At 40.5% G+C, this 17,905-nt stretch overlaps 1 protein-coding gene across 2 annotated transcripts in view; it reads right to left on the bottom strand.

Annotated features, from left to right (window-relative positions):
- The window catches only part of LOC122093615 (plant cysteine oxidase 4-like), an 82,072-nt gene that overhangs the window by 25,384 nt on the left and 38,783 nt on the right, over nucleotides 1-17,905 (bottom strand). For both annotated transcript variants that reach the window (XM_042663981.1, XM_042663982.1), the window contains exons 3-4: nucleotides 14,712-14,875; nucleotides 14,395-14,542 (exon numbers count right to left, since the gene is read on the bottom strand). In XM_042663981.1, the coding sequence (XP_042519915.1) occupies nucleotides 14,395-14,542; nucleotides 14,712-14,875 (312 nt within the window). The remainder of the gene's footprint in view (nucleotides 1-14,394; nucleotides 14,543-14,711; nucleotides 14,876-17,905) is intronic.

Here is a 17,905-nt window from a genome sequence, read left to right as displayed (position 1 = left end):
AGAGACACTATGTCAGTACCATCGTCTGACACTGCATGATTGGCTAACTGGGTTACCCACTCTGGCTTGCCATGCTTTGCCCAACAAGTCTCTACAGTATGGTTGGGCTTCCCACAATAAGTGCACTGGCGAGAAGACCGATCAGCCAGCTGTTCACTAGAAACTCAACCAGTAGACCTACGACCACGACCACGTCCACGTCCACGTCCACGGTTGGCAAGGAAGGTTGAATTGTCTTTGGAGGACTGATCATGTTTGTTGGAAGATGTAATACGTTGTAGTCGTGAAATAAGTGTCATTCAATGTAGGGACAGTATCGTCTGCAAGTAGATGACCCTTCACTGCCTTCAAGTCATTATTCAAACCAACCAAAAATTTAGAGACAAAAAACTCATTATGCTGAGCCTTCAATTTATAAATATCTGTGGTCAAGGGTTGGAAGACATTAAGTTCTTCAACCATTCCCCTGAAAGCACTGTAATACTCTGGAAGAGACTTGTTAGACTGGTGAAATTGGAACAGCTTCTCATAGATATCATAGATATGAGTCATATTCTTTTCCTAAGAATATGTATCTTTCAAATTATTCCATACACCTTTTGCAATAGTGTGGAACATGACATTGGCAACGACATCTGGTTCCATATTATTCCACAACTCGATTAAGATCAAAGCATTTTCCTTCATCCATTCATTATAACCTTTATCAGATGATGGAGGAGGATCAGAGATAGTATACTGAAGTTTATCTTTGGCCATAAGATAAACCTTCATAGACTGAGCCCAAAGTAGGTAATTCGAACTTCCTTTGAGCTTGATGGAGGTAATCTAGACATTCACATTGTCCAAAGCAGATGTAGCAGTCGCAGGGGTAGTAGATTTGATCTCAGCCATGAGTGACCAAAAAAGGAGAACAAATTGGGTCGCAGAGAAAACAATAAAAAAAACACACCAGAACCACAGTAACAAGGGATGATTAGAGACCCTGCTAAAATTGAGTTGGGCAGAAAAGTTTGAGGCTGCAATCCAAGGTCTTCAAACTTCAATTTAGCTGTAGCATATCACGATCCATAAATTAAATAAATCACTCCATGTGATTTAATCCATAGTAAATGCAACAGTAGGCACACCAGAAGGGTTCAACAGAAAAATGAGATTAGCAAAGAGTGAATCTGAAAAACCAAGGTTTGACCACAGAGGCTCTGATACCATGTTACAATCCTAGAAACCTATAACCAAACCAGAGAAAGAGAAGAAGAAAAGAAGAAAGAAGAGAAGAGAGAGGGGCGAGATCGAGATTCTCCCAAGAGAGGGGAATAACCTGCGATCAGACTAGGATGGGCTGGCACAGGTTAGACCCTAATATTTATATATCAGAAACAAATAAACAAGTACAAAAATACCCCTGACCTCAGCTAGTCAGCCCTAATATAAAAAATAGGAATCGATAGGACATAACTACCCCTATCGCTGATTGAGTCTAACGCCTCAATCTTTTTCGGATGAATAAATTAATTCATTACCAAGAGAGAAGAAAATACAAAGGAGAAAAGAGGGGGGGAAGGCAAGCCCAAAACAAGGCCAACCAATACAATCAAGCTAGAACTACAGCCAGATCAACCAAAACAAGACAAAATGGGCAAAACACAGTCCAATCAATGCTAGTAGCAACCAGAGGATGGGTTATGGAGTGGGTAAGGTGGCTATCTGAAAGTTCCAAGAGGCCAGGATGTGTCTGTTTCTAGGGGAGTTAGGGACAGGCTTTTGGTGAAGGGATTGGATTTTGAAGGTAACATCAAAGACTATGGCTTTCCAAATATTGTCCAAGGAGCGAGAATTGGAAGACCATATCTACGCATGTTACACTCCATCCAGATGTGGTTAATGGTGGCTGAAAAGGCAAGCTTCCCGATGGTGTCACAGATGTAAGGGCCTGAAAATGTCATATCCAACCAAATCCATTCTCTGTTGAAATCAAGGATGGGCCTACTGGAGGGCCAACATTTAGAGAGAACCAACTTCCAGACAGGAGGGGAAGGGACAGTCAAAGAAGAGGTGGTTGATGTCCTCAGAACCAAGGGGGTAGAAGCAGCAGGAGGGGGAAACTGGAATATGACGGTGGATAAGGAATGCTTAGGTTGGGAGACAGTGGGAGAGGCATCTCCAGAGAGTGAGGCTATGGCGGGGAATGTGACCCTTGAACCAAACAAGGTTACGCCAGGGGACCAGGGGACCAGAAGACCTAACATAGGACCAAGCAGAGGGAGATGGGAGCCAAGCTGCATCTGTCTTCTCTTCCTCGAAGCCCAAGGGGCAGCGGAGGGAGAGAAGCCCAGAGATCATGAAGGGGGGGTGCAGAAGGAGGGGGGACCAGCCAAGGGGGGAAAGGATGTAAGACACAGGAGCAGACTTGGGGATGCTGGAAGAGTATATGGTTCTAGGGGTAACCAGGGAGGAAAGGACACCTGCAGGGTGCCAAGGATCCATCCATAGGGAGGTGGACTGCCCATTGCCAATAGAGATAGAAATGGCACTGAGGGCAAAATGCCTGAGGGAAAGAATTTTTCTCCTGATCCAGGAAGCATCTGGCTGGACAGGGGTAGACCACAGTGAGTGGTCTTTGAGAAGATGAGAGTGGACCATGGTGGGAAATAGGTAAAACTAGACAGAATTGACTTCCCCCAAATTCAATAGAATGGCACATGGATGACAGCAATCAGGCCTCAAGAGATAATCTCAAGTAAAAAAAAAGGGGGGGTTGAAGGAATTATACCCAATTTTATATATTTTTCTAACCTATTTGCTTACTAATGAGAAGAACCTTTCTTTATAAGTCTTCATCCATCCAAACCACCGTCCTTAACCAACATCTTTCCATTTTCATTGCTCTCAAAGTAACCATCCTAAAGAAGATTAAAAGACTAGGTATAAAATCATAAGGACGAAATGAGAAAAGAAAAAGAGAAATGTGATGAAGTTAACTCAGATGTAAGGGGCCCTTGTCTTGTAACATCCAAGTTAAGTTTAAGTACTTCGCTAACTTTGTTGATGACTATTTCAGAATGACCTGGATTTATTTCATGAAAAATAGTTCCCAGTTATTTGCTATATTTTGCGCTTTTGTTGCTGAAATTCAAAATCAATTTAATATGACTATCAAAATTCTACGAAGTGATAATGCAAAAGAGTATTTTTTTGGTCCATTTTCTCAGTTTATGGCTGGTTGTTGTATCATGTATGATACATCAGTCTTCTTGTTCAGATACTAAACAAAATGGAGCGGCTAAAAGAAAGAATCGTCATTTGATGAAGGTTGCTCGACCACTCATGTTTGAAATTAAGGTAGCCAAATACTTCTGGGCTAATGTCGTTCCCACTGATTGTTATCTTATTAACCGCATACCTTTCTCTGTTTTGTGTGGTGATATTCCTCATTCTTTATTATTTCCTTCTGACCCACTTTTCGTTCTTCCCCCTCAAGTATTTGGATGTGTTTGCTTTATTCATGATCATCATCCAGGTTTATCAAAGTTGGATCCTCGAGCTCTTAAATGTCTCTTTTTGGTTTACTCACGTACCCAAAAGGGATACGGTGTTATTCTCCTTTTCTTCAAAAATACTTTGTTACTGCTGATGTGTTCTTCTTTGAGTTCACACCCTATCCAAATGAGTCATTTATTTTGTTTGAGTTGGATGATGATCTTTCAATTTATGTTATCCATCATTCTACTCCACAAGTTGCCACACAAGAGTTTCCACCACCACCTCCTCCTCCACCGGTTGTTCCACAGGTTTATACTCGTCGTGTTCGGGAAGCATCAGCCCCCCCTCTCTCTACAGCACCTAACTTATCATCTTTGTCTATGGATCCTACTCCAGGTATTCCTCTCTCTGACTCAGATCTTCTTATTGCACAATGTAAGGGTGTTAGGAGTTGTACCCAACATCCTATTGCTGATTTTGTCTTATTTTGGCGGTTTGGCCTGTCATCTTCATTTCATTCCTATCTTTCCACTATTACCTGTCATCCTATTCCTAAGAATCTTGCAAAGGCAGTATCTAGTCCTAACTAAAGGACAGCAATGTAAGACGAATTGCTTGCTTTGTAAGAAAACCAAACTTGGGATCTTGTACCATTGCCTCGTGGCAAGAAGGCTACTGGTTGTCGTTGGGTTTATATGGTTAAGGTTAACCCTGATGGGTCTCTTGCTCATTTGAAGGCTCGGTAAAAATGAAGGGGTATGCCCAGGTTTGTGGTGTTTGCTATCTAGATTATTTTCCCCTATTTTCAAGTTGGCCTCTGTTCATGTTTTGATTTCTCTTGCGGCTTCGTCTCATTGGCCATTATTTCAGCTTAATATGAAGAATGCATTTCTTCACGGTGATTTGCATGAGTAGGTGTATATGGAGCAATCTCCAGGGTTTGTTGCTCAGGGTCTGTCTCAGAGAAAGTACGTTTTGGATTTACTTTTAGAAACTAGTATGTTAGGGACCAAACCCTTTGACACTCCAATGGATCTAAATGTGAAGCTTATGTTTGAAGGAGGTGATGTGTTAGACGATCTTGAGAAATACAGGAGGTTGGTGGGAAAGTTGAATTATCTGATTGTGACTCGACCTAACATTGCCTTCCCTGTCAGTCTTCTGAGTCAATTTCTTTCGTCTCCACGAACTTCACATTGGGATGCCATTGTTCGTATTCTGAGATATCTTAAGAAAGCTCCAGGACATGGTCTGTTGTACATTGATCACGGACATAATCGTCTGGAAGGTTTTTGTGATGCTGATTAGGCTGGTTCTCCTGTTGATAAGAGGTCAACTACAGGATGTAGTACTTTTGTTGGTGGAAATTTTGTATTGGAAGAGCCAGAAACAGACTGTCATGGCGAGCTCTAGCGTTGAGTCTGAGTATCGTGCCATGGCTCATGTTACTTATGAGTTGATGTGGGTAAAGCAGCTTTTTACGGAACTTAGGTTTGAGTGTACTTCTTCTATGCAGTTATGGTGTGATAACCAAGCTGCAATTCATATTGCATCAAATCCAGTGTTTCATGAGAGGACAAAACATATTGAAGTAGACTCATTTTGTTTGAGAAAAATTTAAACAAGGATTGATTTCTACAAGTCATATTCATACCGGAGAACAACTTGCAGATGTTTTCACTAAGGCTGCATTTGGTAACGTTCTATTGGAACGTTTCTGGAGTTATAAAGTGGTTGGTGCATCATAAACGAGTTTCCCTTTTTTTGGAACAAAAAGTGAAAAAATAACAATAGAAACTAGAATTGACGAAACGACAAATAGTTGTTCCTTCTTCCCAGTTTCGTTCCAAATAAAAAAAAAAAGGAACTATTTGGGGATTTTAGGGAAATCGTTCCCGATAAACTTATCTTCCGCCCTAACTCTTCACTTTTTACAATTTCGCCACAAAGAGGAGAGAAGACCTGCGTTTTGAAACCGTACCAGAAATAGATTCATCAAATTCGTTTAAAAACGGTGTTTTGACACAGAAACTGAAATTTTCGTTTTCGACACGAAACGTCGTTTCTAGAACAGAAACGTTACCAAACGCAGCCTAAGTCTTTGGTAAGTGGTAGAGGATTATATTTGTAATAAGCTGGGCATGATTAACATCTATCTATGCTCTAGCTTGAGGGGGAGTGTTAGAAGTATTGCGTGAGATAGAGGACTCATGGCCAGCTGTCCAGCGCAAGCCATGACTCCCCTTAAGAGTGTTCTAGTCAAACTATAATTGGTAGTAGATTAAAATTACGAGCAATATTTGTTTCCTATTTTATTGCTTTCTATTCCAACTAGGAGTATTCCTATTCCTTCTAGGAGTATGTAATTGCTAGCCTATATAATGAATTGAGTAGGTCAGTTCAATCTCATCGATTGGGACTTCCATTACCCAAATCACATCTCCCTCTCTCTCTCTCTTCTTCTCTATTGTTTATAACTAGTATAGCTCTTTTGTCTGCTTTGTGCAACTCAAATCCGCTCACAGATCAATGCTATATTCTCACAAGTCTTCTGAACAATTCCAATCCCAATATACTTCATTCACCCACTTTATCCCAATGCACCGGTGACCTACATTTTCTACCATAATGCCTCATACAATGCCATACCAGTAGTAGCCTGGTAACTGTTATCATAGGCAAACTCTAACGGTGGTAGATCCCATTCCCAATTTCCCTGTAAATCCAGTACAAAAGCCCTCAACATATGCTTGGGAATCTGAATGGTCCTCTCAAATTGCTCATCTATCTAAGGGTGATAGCAGTACTGAAACTCAACTTCATAGCTTTCTGTAGATTGCCAAAATCTGGAAGTAAACCGGGAATCCATATCTAACACAATGGATACCCGTGTGCCGTGCAATCTGACAATCTCACCTATGTAGAGTTTGGCAAGCTTGTTTAATGTCATAAGTCATCCGAACTGGCAAAAAGTGAGCTGACTTGGTCAGTCTGTCAACTATCACCCATATCGCTTCATGACTCCTAAGTGTCCTTGGAAGTCCTATAACAAAATACATGGTGATGTGCTCCCACTTCCACACTGGATTAGCTAGTGATTGCAACAACCCAAGTGGCCTCTGGTGTTCCTCCTTAACTTGTTGACAAGTCAAGCACTTCTCTCTTCACGTTGTTCCACTAGTAAGTGGTCTTCAAGTCACGATACATCTAGATACTTCTAGGGGTGCACCATATAGGGAGTAAGATAAGCCTCACCCAAAATTTCCAACTTCATCTCAGTCTTGTCTGGCACACAAATTCAATCACAAAACTTCAGAATTTCACCTATCCACAATGCAAAATAAGTGATATCTCAATGATCCTAAACACCAAAATTCCTTACATGATAAAACATTCTCCAACCTTCTACACACCACTTCAATATCATTACTATTTCTCATTTTGGGTATTTAGCTCCCAATCAATTGAGGACTGATAAAATTGCATCTTCCCCCTTCCGGTAGGAGATCCAAAATCGGTTATACTCACAAAAGAAATTAAACAGCTTCCAATTCCAAGAAACTCCACAAACTTGTATTGATCCGAACATGCAGGAGTAGCATCCAGTCTTTTTCTTAGGAATAAAATCTTAAAAATACGTTTATGACATCTAATTCTCATTTATCAGATCTTCCACCACCTCAAAACTACAATGCTTCTCTCTCCAAAACAACACAAGGTACCTCAACAAATTTAAACTCACTAAAGTTTCATGATGAGTACATTAGATCAATAAGCAACTCTCTGGAACCAAGTCAAGTATATAATAAAGAATCCAAACTTCCTCAACAACTATTCAACTATTCTTTGCAAGGGTAAAATGGCCACCATGCAATAGAACCCATCCAAATTATTTACTTATTTATTTATTGACTTGCCTTAATTAGTCAAGAAATTTTCTTATTGTGCAGACTTTTGATTTCTTGTTATTTTCGTGCTTAGTGGGCTATCAAGACTAAGCTTATTATCGTTATAAGCTTGTGGTTGATTTGTAGTGGTGCATCAGGTTGACAGCTGACACTTATTATAATTAGCCATAACCCATCAATCTTTTTGCATGGATCCTCGTACTCATCCTTACTTGGAATCTCCATGCCATCAACCCCATTAAGTTGGGATAAGGTTTTGGACGTTGTTGTTTATTGTTGCTTAATTAGCCAAGAAGTTACCTCTTAGTTAGCCAAAACCTATCCTTTTTTCTTATTTTATCTCTTATTTCTTCCTGCCTATTTCTCTCCTCTTTATCTTATCTTCTCTATATTCCGCATGCATATCAAGTGGTATCAAAGCCAAACAACGTAGTGGCAGAGGAATTTTGTACACTTTGTTCACCAAGGAGTTCCTTCACGTGCTTCACCTTCTACAAAGAGCATGAATACAATATTAAATTGATGGGTTAGCTTTTGATTGTCCTTGAGGACAATCAAATTCAAGGAAAATGGAATGATACATGCATGGGTTGGGTTAGAGGCATGGATAGTGTATTGGAACGTGGATGGAGTTAGGATTAGTTATGGGATTTGCAAAGGTTATTATATTTTTTTTGTTTTATTAGTGGGTAATAGAAGTTACAAGTATTATTAGTGGGTTAAGGGAGAAGTTGCAGGAGGAGTTAAAGGGTGGAGTTGTGGAGTCATGGAGAGTAGTAACTATGTAGCCTTATATATTGTGGTAGGAGATCAATAAAATGAATAGACTTGACTGATTTGCTTACCTACATTTTCTCTCTTGAGAGAAAGGAGGTCATGGCTTATCTCATAAAGCCAAGAGGTGGAGGTCATGGCTTCCTCCGTGGTGGGCTACCTCCTAATTAGCCAAAACCCTTTTTTTTTCCTATTTTATCTCTTCTTTCTTCCTCCCTATTTTCCCTCTTCTTTATCTTATCTTCTCTATCTTCCGCATGTGTATCAGAAAGTGATGCAAAACTTGGGTCAAAATAACCCTATTGGATTCGCTTCTGGGCCCACCCAAATATATAATGGCTAAATATTAATGATGAGGGCAATTCTGTAAATAGACAAAAGATTTCAATAGAGGTGGCAACTTGATAATTTAACAGAGTTCTTAAAGCTGCTATTGGGTCACAGGATATGGCAGTGAACAAGATTTATTGTAAGGGAACAAACTTGGAACTAAAAGGAAGTAAAAGACAAAGGAGAATATGGGAGAAAGGCAAGGTTATTGAGGGAAAAGTACGAAATCAAAATAAGGAAACAAAAGAGATTCATGATGGATGGGGTAAGGGAGGCAGAAAACCAGCACAATGCGAGGGAGGAAAACTCCTTCAGTTGTTATCAGTTGGGCCTGAAATTTCAGGTGAGAAGTCACCACTCAAAGCCCTATCATACAGACCTAGTAGCAGGTCAAAAGAATAAGCAATGAATGACAGAAACCAACGTGATTCAAGATCAGGCAGTAGGTTAAGTCTCAGATTTTGTTGCAGGTACATAGCTCACAACTAAAAGGGTCTTGGGAAACAAAACTCAGTTCGCCTGTGGGTAGGCAGCATATGCCCAGATTTGTAGGATGCACGGAGTTGTATCAATGGAAATTTATCCAACTGTAAGGGGCTGCTACTGCTGTCGAGAAACAGGGAATGAAAACCAGAAAAGAAGAAGGGAGCCGGGTCTCACTGGGAAGAAGGAGAAAATAAAGGAGAGAGGGGAGCAAAGAGCTGTAGAAACTGGAGGACAGGGCGGTTAGGCTGGTGAGGGTGTATGGGATCACACCATCGAGAACACATACCATAAATGGCTTGAAGGGGAAAACTGATGGCGATGGAGTAGGCTGTACATAAATGCCAGAATATGCATTTATATATAAGGGGTAATTCCTGTAGGTCATGGAAGGAATTGAAGGTAAAAACTGTGAGGTAGGGGAAGTCTGGGTGGCAAGAGGAACCAGCAAGAAAGAGACCTTCTTGTCGAAGGGCTATTCTGAGAAGCTGGATAGCTGTGAGCCTGCTGTAGGTAAGGATGGCTTTATAGGTCAACGTGTGAAGGATTTCGGGAGGAAGATGAGGAAGTAGTAGAAGAAGAACTGCGAGAAGAAGTTGAGCGTCGTGAGAGAGACATACCGTGTTTGAAGGCTGAAATCCAAATCCGAGCAGCATCTCCCGTCGGTGAAACTCAATTAGATCAACGGATGCCTAGTCGAGGCCGATCAGGACCCCCGGAGTCCAAGGTCTCAGAGACAGATCAACCTGAGCCGTTACAGGGTATAAAACAGCCACTCCTTGGCCTGAGAACCCATCGCTCAAAGGTTCTTTCTCTGTCACCAGAGAACCGGAACTACGGAGTAACCTGCAATAGGGCGTGGCCTAGAACATCAGTTGGACTAAGAGAGGTTCAAACCGAGAAGGGGAGCCGCCGGAGACGGACCTTAGCCGGAGAAGGGGGAGGGGTTAGGCTCTGATACCATTCTTGTCTTGTCTCCCTGGTATTCGTCACCAACGGGCTCCTCCTTCATTCATTCATTTAGAGGCTTTAAATAGCCAAGGGTTACATGAGATAAGGAGAGACATGTGGGACCCTAGCCATGTGTCCTTCACATGGACTTCACATGCTTGTGGGACCGTATGTCGGGAGTGTCGGCATACTTACATGAGATACATACGTACTCCTACTCACAGGCCATGCAGGCACTCAAACAAATCACTCAATTCATCATTCTTCAAATCTTCCATTTACTCATATAAATAAAAGAAAAACAATTCAAAAATGGAACCTATTCTACTAAGGAATAAACTCAAATTGAAAACACAATAAAATATCCTACCCTAATCTACCCAAGTAAGAAGAAGAGGAGACGAAACATAAATTTTACATATCTACCCAAATAAAAGAAATATTACAATATTATTCCCAAAATAAATAAACCTTACTAAAATCCTACTATAGACTCCAAAAATCAATTAGTCCTGGTTCTTGGTCCAGGTTCCCAAATGGTTTCGGGTCGATCAATGGAAGCACTCCTGCATCAGGTCCTAACAAGTGGATTATATGTTTAGAATGTCAAGGCAAACTGATGCTTAGATTAGAAGAAACATGTGTAGCCCTCTTGTATTTATAAATGAAGTATGGGTTACAAAAATAGAAGAGGAAACTGAAGAGACATTACTGGTGATTTTACCAAATTTCATGGGGCCCAGCCAAGCCGTTGCATGTAGGCATTGCTGGTGAGACTGTTTCTTTGCATGGTAGAGAGGTTTTAGAAGATCTTGTGGGCCCCTTGGAGATATGAAGTGGAAGAGCCTATTGCTGTCACAGCTTTAGCTTAGTTTATGTTTTGTATTGTCAGTAATTAGTTTCTATTTTCGCAATCTAATCTAGTTATTAAGTGGTAGTTTCTATTTTTAGTTTTTAGATAGTTTTCTTTCATTGTAATAGCATCTAGGAAGTTTCTAATTACTGTCAACACCCCCTGCGCATGGAGAGTTCCATCTTTGTAATTTGGTTGCTTTATTTTTATAGATACAAGAAAGGGAGACATCCCCTATTGGATTTTCGTGATTGAAAAGAATGGCTCTTGAAAGAGTTTGTGTTCCTATGGTCAAGTAGTGGCAACCCTATTGTGGTAACGCAATAGGTTGTTGGGTGGTGATTGGTGAAGCCCTCTTCCCTGGCCTATGGTGGTGAACCCTTCCCCCTTCTTCTCCTTGATTTTCTTCTTTCATTTTACTCATCCCTGTCCTGCGATATTTCCAGCATACCCCCCTTTAATTGTCATAGTTCAAATCGAGGTAACATCAGTACTGTTTTAATGTATATTTAATCGACTGTTACTGCCTACAATCTCTATATCAGTTCTGAAGTATTTCCCATTACTGTTGGTGCCTGCAATTGGTTGATTTTGACAGCAGCATCTACTATTTTCAGTCTTTAATATCAGAAGGCCTAACCATCAGATTATTTTCATATTTTAATATGCTGTTCCTGTCAGAGTCTTACCCCTTCGATCCTAATCTGGGATCCATCAGACCCTGGATTGCTAGAGACAGCAATTTCACCTAATTACTACTTTCTGTTCATCACCTTCTATTTACTGAATCTGTTGTTTTCTCTCATTCCCTCCAGTAGATGATTCTGATATTAATGTACTTCATCGATCAATCATAAAGACCTCCCTTCAACTGTATATTAATCACTGCGATTCTGGATTCCAGATCCCCAACAATCATCCAGATTAGGAGTTCTTGGTTAATCTATATTCTGTCCACAGATTCTGTGTAATAGTTCATTGTGATTCTGACCTGTATGGTTTGTAGTCTAGTAATCTGTCCTACTGGTTATTGGTTTACATCATATCTCCTTCCGGATGTCCGGTCTTGGTCCCAAGTTAAAACAGGACAACTGGTCATCATCCTCATCAACTCCAGTACGCGAGACAAAGTCGTCAAAACTGTTGCATATACTCTGCTACTGATAGGGCTCCATGACGTAGAGAGTTGAGCTGATCGCCCAGTCGTGCCTTGAAGGTGGATAGAAGCTATTAGCCTTTCAATTCCTTTCATCCCTTTCATCTCAAGCCAAGTTAGGGGCTATCCTCCGTTGTCGTAATCTTCTTCATAAGGTTCCACTATTCTCGGGCCGGACCAACTAGCTTTGTCCGTACAAGCTTCATCTTTAGCTCTGTCAAATCAAACCAATCACAAAGTAGTCATCTAAACACAAAATCCAGTCATAGAGTACCTGTGGGTCGTACTTGCTAATGTACTCTTTTGACTCCAAGTAATACTTTATGGGTCATCGGTACGACGGTGAGGTGGTCCCACATCAAAGTAGGCACGATCATGGGCTTCAAAGGAATGGGGTGGTGTGAAGGTCCTCTGAGGTCTTCTTCCCCATAAATCTTTGACCATTATTTGTGGTAGAATAGACTTGTGTATCATCATTGACTCTTGGTGGTTCAGTGAATTCAGCTATTGGGTCATGACACCTTTATTCTATAACAGCCACTCAATGGGTTAGTTGCCTAATCATAACGGTAAATTGATTCAAGGATTCTTGGCCATTAGATGGGTTAGAGGGTAAAGGATCACTGCTGGCCATAAGCTCTGATTCTAATTGATGAGGTTAGCTAGACTAAATAAACAAAGACTAGAAAACCAGTTAGAGAAACCAAAACTGCCGTGAACCAAAACTGAGAAGCTTTAGGCAGAAAATGGTGCGACCATGCGAGTGATATCTCATAATCTACTAAACCAGTGAGTCTGAAACTAGGGTCAAAGGAAGGTCCTGACAGGTGGATTATATGTCTAGAATATCAAAGCAAACTGATGATTAGATTGGAAGAAACAGGTGCGTACAGAAAATAAAAACCTATGAAACCAGAATTTAGTAACTGGAGAAACAATAACTCGCAATCTGTTGATCAGATGTCTCTCCAAGTCAAAAGTCTGGTCGAAGGTAGTATGCATGAGAGAGAAGACAATAAACAAAAAGGGAAGCCCATCCAATGGCTGGATTGGTAGGAGTGAAGGCACAAATTTCCTGCAGCTAGAATGGAGTAAAACGAGAACCATAGGCTAAGAAAACTGAAGAAAAACCTGCAAGAAAGTGAGTAACAGCAGCAGAAACAAAAGATAAAGACACAAAAAAAGGGTTTAGAAATCACCCACTGATAGGCCTCGATAGAATGGAAAGCACTTGCTGGAATCAAATGGATAGTGAAGGGAAAGAAGCAGGGAAAAAAAAAAGATAGGAGGATCGAACTTGGTATCACCACCAAGCCTAGGGTCACAGCTTCACCACCAAACAGCCTAGGTTTCACCACCTAGGATCTGCAACTGAGTCACCACAGCAGCATAGTCTCACAAGAGAGCAATGGTTCAATCACCAAAATCGTGTGCTGTATTAGCCCTCCTCTTGTATTTATAAAATATGAAGTAAGGGTTACAAAAATAGAAAGTTATTGCTACTAAGTAGCTTACAACTCAAAACAAATAGAAAATCCATAGAAGATCTTGTTGCTAAAACATAAAATTTATAACATCAAAATAGAAACCTCTATGCTGGTAATGGCTTAGCAACAAAACTAGTATAAAAAAATAGAAACTATGACAAAATAGAGACTAAGTAGATATCCTTCAGATATGGCAGCAATATGGACCCCAGAATCTCCCACAATATCTCCTCCAAGGCGCCAAAGCTGGTGGTCGGTGACTATAGATGAGTGGCATATGGGCTTGAAAATGGGTTAAGTATTACCAACATATGGGTCAGACTATAACTTAAGTGGGGCTTATGTAAGTGGGATGGTTATAACTCAATTCATTGGGCCTAGATAGAGCCTGAGTGGACTGGCCTTTCTTCCTCCTACGCAGGTACTGTTTGAGCTCTACATCAAGATGTGAAGAAATCTTTCCTTGATGTGTCATTGTAACTGTTCTTTCCATCTATATGATGCTGCAATCTTAAGGAGCAGAAGACGGGGAAGAAGGAAATTGATGGGACAAGCCTGACAAGGAAATGGTTGAATCAATTACCATTGTTTAGGTACCAGAAGGCTTGGTGACAGGTGACATTGGATGCTTGAAGCATGAGTCTAAGTAAAACTACCATTTCTCTTACTATGAGATTGTTTCCATTAAGGAGGAAAAACATGCAATAAGACTGACGCGAAGAAATTAATCTGAAGCTTCCAAGGAAGCTGAGAAAGGAGATGTTGTCGCATTTTTTTTTTTTATTCTTTTTGGTTGGGTGGGTGGAGAGGGAGAGTCCAGTACGTTGAAAGTTAAATAACAATATTACTTCATAATCTTTTCCAAATAAAATGATCTTGAGAAAAACATGATTATGATCAGTTCGAAAAGCCACCAATTCTGGGCATCTATAGAGCTCTGTAAGAACAATTCTAGACTCAATAGCGCACCTTGCGATAGATCAGCAGGCCCAGGTAAATCAAGCCAGTCATACGATTTTACATATAATGAACCATATAGAAGCTTGCTCAACACAGTCATCCCAGGATGATTGTGAAGGGGTATGATAGATGACGGTGGCATGCAGAATATTCCTATCTGCAACAAATAGCAATAAGAACAGAAATATAAATAGCTAAGAAAATCACAAATAATTAAGTACATTGATAAAATTACCAATACAACTTCAGCAAATCAACCATATTCCACCGGTGTAACCAATTTAACTTATCAAAAAAGTACTATTCAGTAATTTTCAAGAGCTCACAGAGAAGCTATCGCACTCATGTAAATGCAGATATTTGATTGGAGGCAGGTACTGATGGCTCCCATTACGTCCTTTCTTCCCATTAATACCATGTGTAGAACCATTCCACCCACGTACCAACTGCGCCTCCTGTTCAAGACCTACATCAGAAGGTCTGATCTTATCTGAAACAACATTAAAAAGTGTTAGAAGTTGAGGGAGAAATGAATGCACATTACAATGCCACAATTCTACCAGAAAGAAAATCACAACAGATGATATAAAGGAAACTCAGAACTCCACCACAAGTACATTCCCTAAAGATTTTGAATGTTGCACTGTAACTTCCTGAAATGTAATTAGGCTGTAAAAGACAGCATTCGTAAATTAGCAACACTTATCTTGATAAATTTAAGCTCACAAAATGTTTCTCCAAGAAGTTGTCTTGATATTCTTGAAATATTTAACTCCGTTCAAAGAGTCATAAATATTGACATGCTGATTTGAAAAAAGTTGCACACTTTCAATTAAACTCTTTCCTAAATACTGGGCATGGTTTAAATGTTCATGAAGTTAATAATATGGAAGGCAAGCAGGACCATAGCAATGAGGTTACATATAAACTTGTGACAAAGCAACATAAATATAACCAGCGAAGGCGAAGAAGAAGAAGAGGGGTAAGAAAACTACCGATTCGAAGAGTAGAGAGCTTAACTCCAATCAGTATGTATTGTATTTACACACTAGAAATAAAAGGGATTACAATAAAGTCCCCAGCTTATGTGTATTTAACAAGATCAAAATGACAAGAAACCAGTAAAAAACTACCCTAATGGTATAACATACACCTTTATTTCTCAACACTCCCTTCAAACTGGAGTGTGTGTGTGTACATATAGCATTAAATAACATGAAGATTATAGGAAGAAAGTGACTTGTGCCAATATTGATCACAGGCCTCTCTCTTAATAATGAATAAAACCCCAAAGTGGGCTTAAGGGTCCGTTTGGATAATACCCCTAAAACCCATTATTAGTTTATTACAACAACTCATTATTCAACACCCCCCTCCAAGTCGGTGAATGTATATCGCACATACCCAACTTGCATAAAATAGATAAAATGATTTACAAGTAAGTCCCTTTGTAAGAACATCTACTAACTGATCTTCACTTCTCACAAAAGGGATGATATGAGGCCTTGCTCCAACTTCTCCTCGTTGAAGTACCTATCAATCTCCACATGTTTGGTACGGTCATGTTGGACTGGGTTATGTGCAATGTTGATGGCTGACTTATTGTCATAGACATAGTACAACAACATTGACAACTGAATATTCACACCCTGAAGGAGATCCTGTAACCAAAGTAGCTCACATATACCATGTGCCATCACCCGAAACTCAGCTTCTGTACTTGATCGAGCCACAACTGACTGCTTTTTACTGCACCACATAACCAGGTTGCCACCAACAAAAGTACAGTAGCCAGTAGTGGAACGAAGATCATCTGGAGAACCTGCCCAATCAACATCAGTGAATGCATCACCCCTCATGTGATTTGAAGGGGAGAAAAAAATGTCATTCCTGAGGCAGTCTTCAAGTATCTAAGAATTTAATAAACAGCTTCCATATGAGAGGAATAGGGATACCGACTCACTAAGTTGGTTGCATGAGCTACATCTGGTCGTGTGTGAGATAAGTAGATGAGTCTTCCAAACATCCTTTGATAACGACCTTTATCAACACCTTCCTTGCTTCTGAGATGAGAGTTAGCTTCAAATGGTGTATCTGAGACCTTACACCCTAACATACCTTTTCAGAGAGGAGGTCCAAGGTACATTTCCTTTGGCAAAGAACAATACCCTTGGTAGATTGTGCCACATCAATACCAAGAAAGTACTTCAGCCTCCTAAGGTCTTTAATCTCAAACTCCTTACCAAGATAGGCCTTGAGCTTAGAGATCTCAATCGTATCATTACTAGTAACAACAATGTCATCCACATATACTAGTAGCACAATAATCTGATCACCTACCCTTTTGATGAACAATGTGTGATCGGCATTACTCTAAGTGAAGCCAACTACTATCATAGCCTTGTGGAACCGACCAAACCACGCCCTAGGAGATTGCTTGAATCCATAAAGGGCCTTCTTCGGTCTGCAGACCTTGCCTTTAGTCTCTGAACTAAAATAGCCTAGTGGAACATCTATATACACTTCCTCTGTCAACTCCCCATGAAGAAATGCATTCTTGACATCCAATTGTTGTAGCTCCCAACACCGGTTCACTACATAGGAGATAATAACTCTAATTGTGCTCATCTTGAAAACAGGGGCAAAGGTTTCCTAGTAACCAATCCCAGGAATTGAAAACAGGGGCACAAATACTAGTAGCACAGTAATCTAATCATCCACCCTTTCGATGAATAGTGTGTGATCAACATTACGAACCGACCAAACCACGCCCTAGGAGATTGCTTCAATCCATAAAGGCCTTCTTCGGTCTGCAGACCTTGCCTTGAGTCTCTGAACTAGAATAGCCTGGTGGAACATCCATATACACTTCCACTGCAACTCCCCATGAAGAAATGCATTATTGACATCCAATTGTTGTAGCTCCCAACACCGGTTCACTACACAGAAGATAATAACTCTAATTGTGTTCATCTTGAAAACAAGGGCAAAGGTTTCTTGGTAATCAATCCATATGTCTGAGAACAGCCTTTGGAAACCAGCCTTGCTTTGTACCTATCCACAATCCCTTCAACATTGTGTTTAATTGTGAACACCCATTTGCAGCCCACTGGTCGCTTTTAAGGTGGAAGAGCAACTAAGTCTCATGTGCCATTTTTGTGAAGAGCCCTCATCCCCTCATTCATCGCCTCCTTCCATTTAGGTTCTGCACTTGCCTCCTGTCAGGTCTAAGGAATGGAAACAGAAGACAATGAAGACACAAAAACACGATATGATAGGGACAAGGCATTATATAACAGAACATTGGATATGGGTGCTGGGTACACGTCCTATTACCTTTCCTATGAGCAATAGGAACATCAAGAGACTGATCAAAAGTGAGGGGAAAAGAGATACATGGGAGAGTAGACTCAGGATCAGAGGGTAATTGAGTAGCAGTGGTAGTGTGAGTTGTGGTGTCCGTTCATCTTTTCTTACAAGAGAACACCTGTGTTACTGAACCATCCTGTGTCTTCTATGG

The sequence above is a fragment of the Macadamia integrifolia genome, chromosome 11 (assembly GCF_013358625.1).
Source record: "Macadamia integrifolia cultivar HAES 741 chromosome 11, SCU_Mint_v3, whole genome shotgun sequence".
NCBI classification, from domain to species: domain Eukaryota; kingdom Viridiplantae; phylum Streptophyta; class Magnoliopsida; order Proteales; family Proteaceae; genus Macadamia; species Macadamia integrifolia.
Note: the sequence above shows the minus strand (reverse complement) of the source record. Positions and strands in the feature narration are given on the sequence as shown.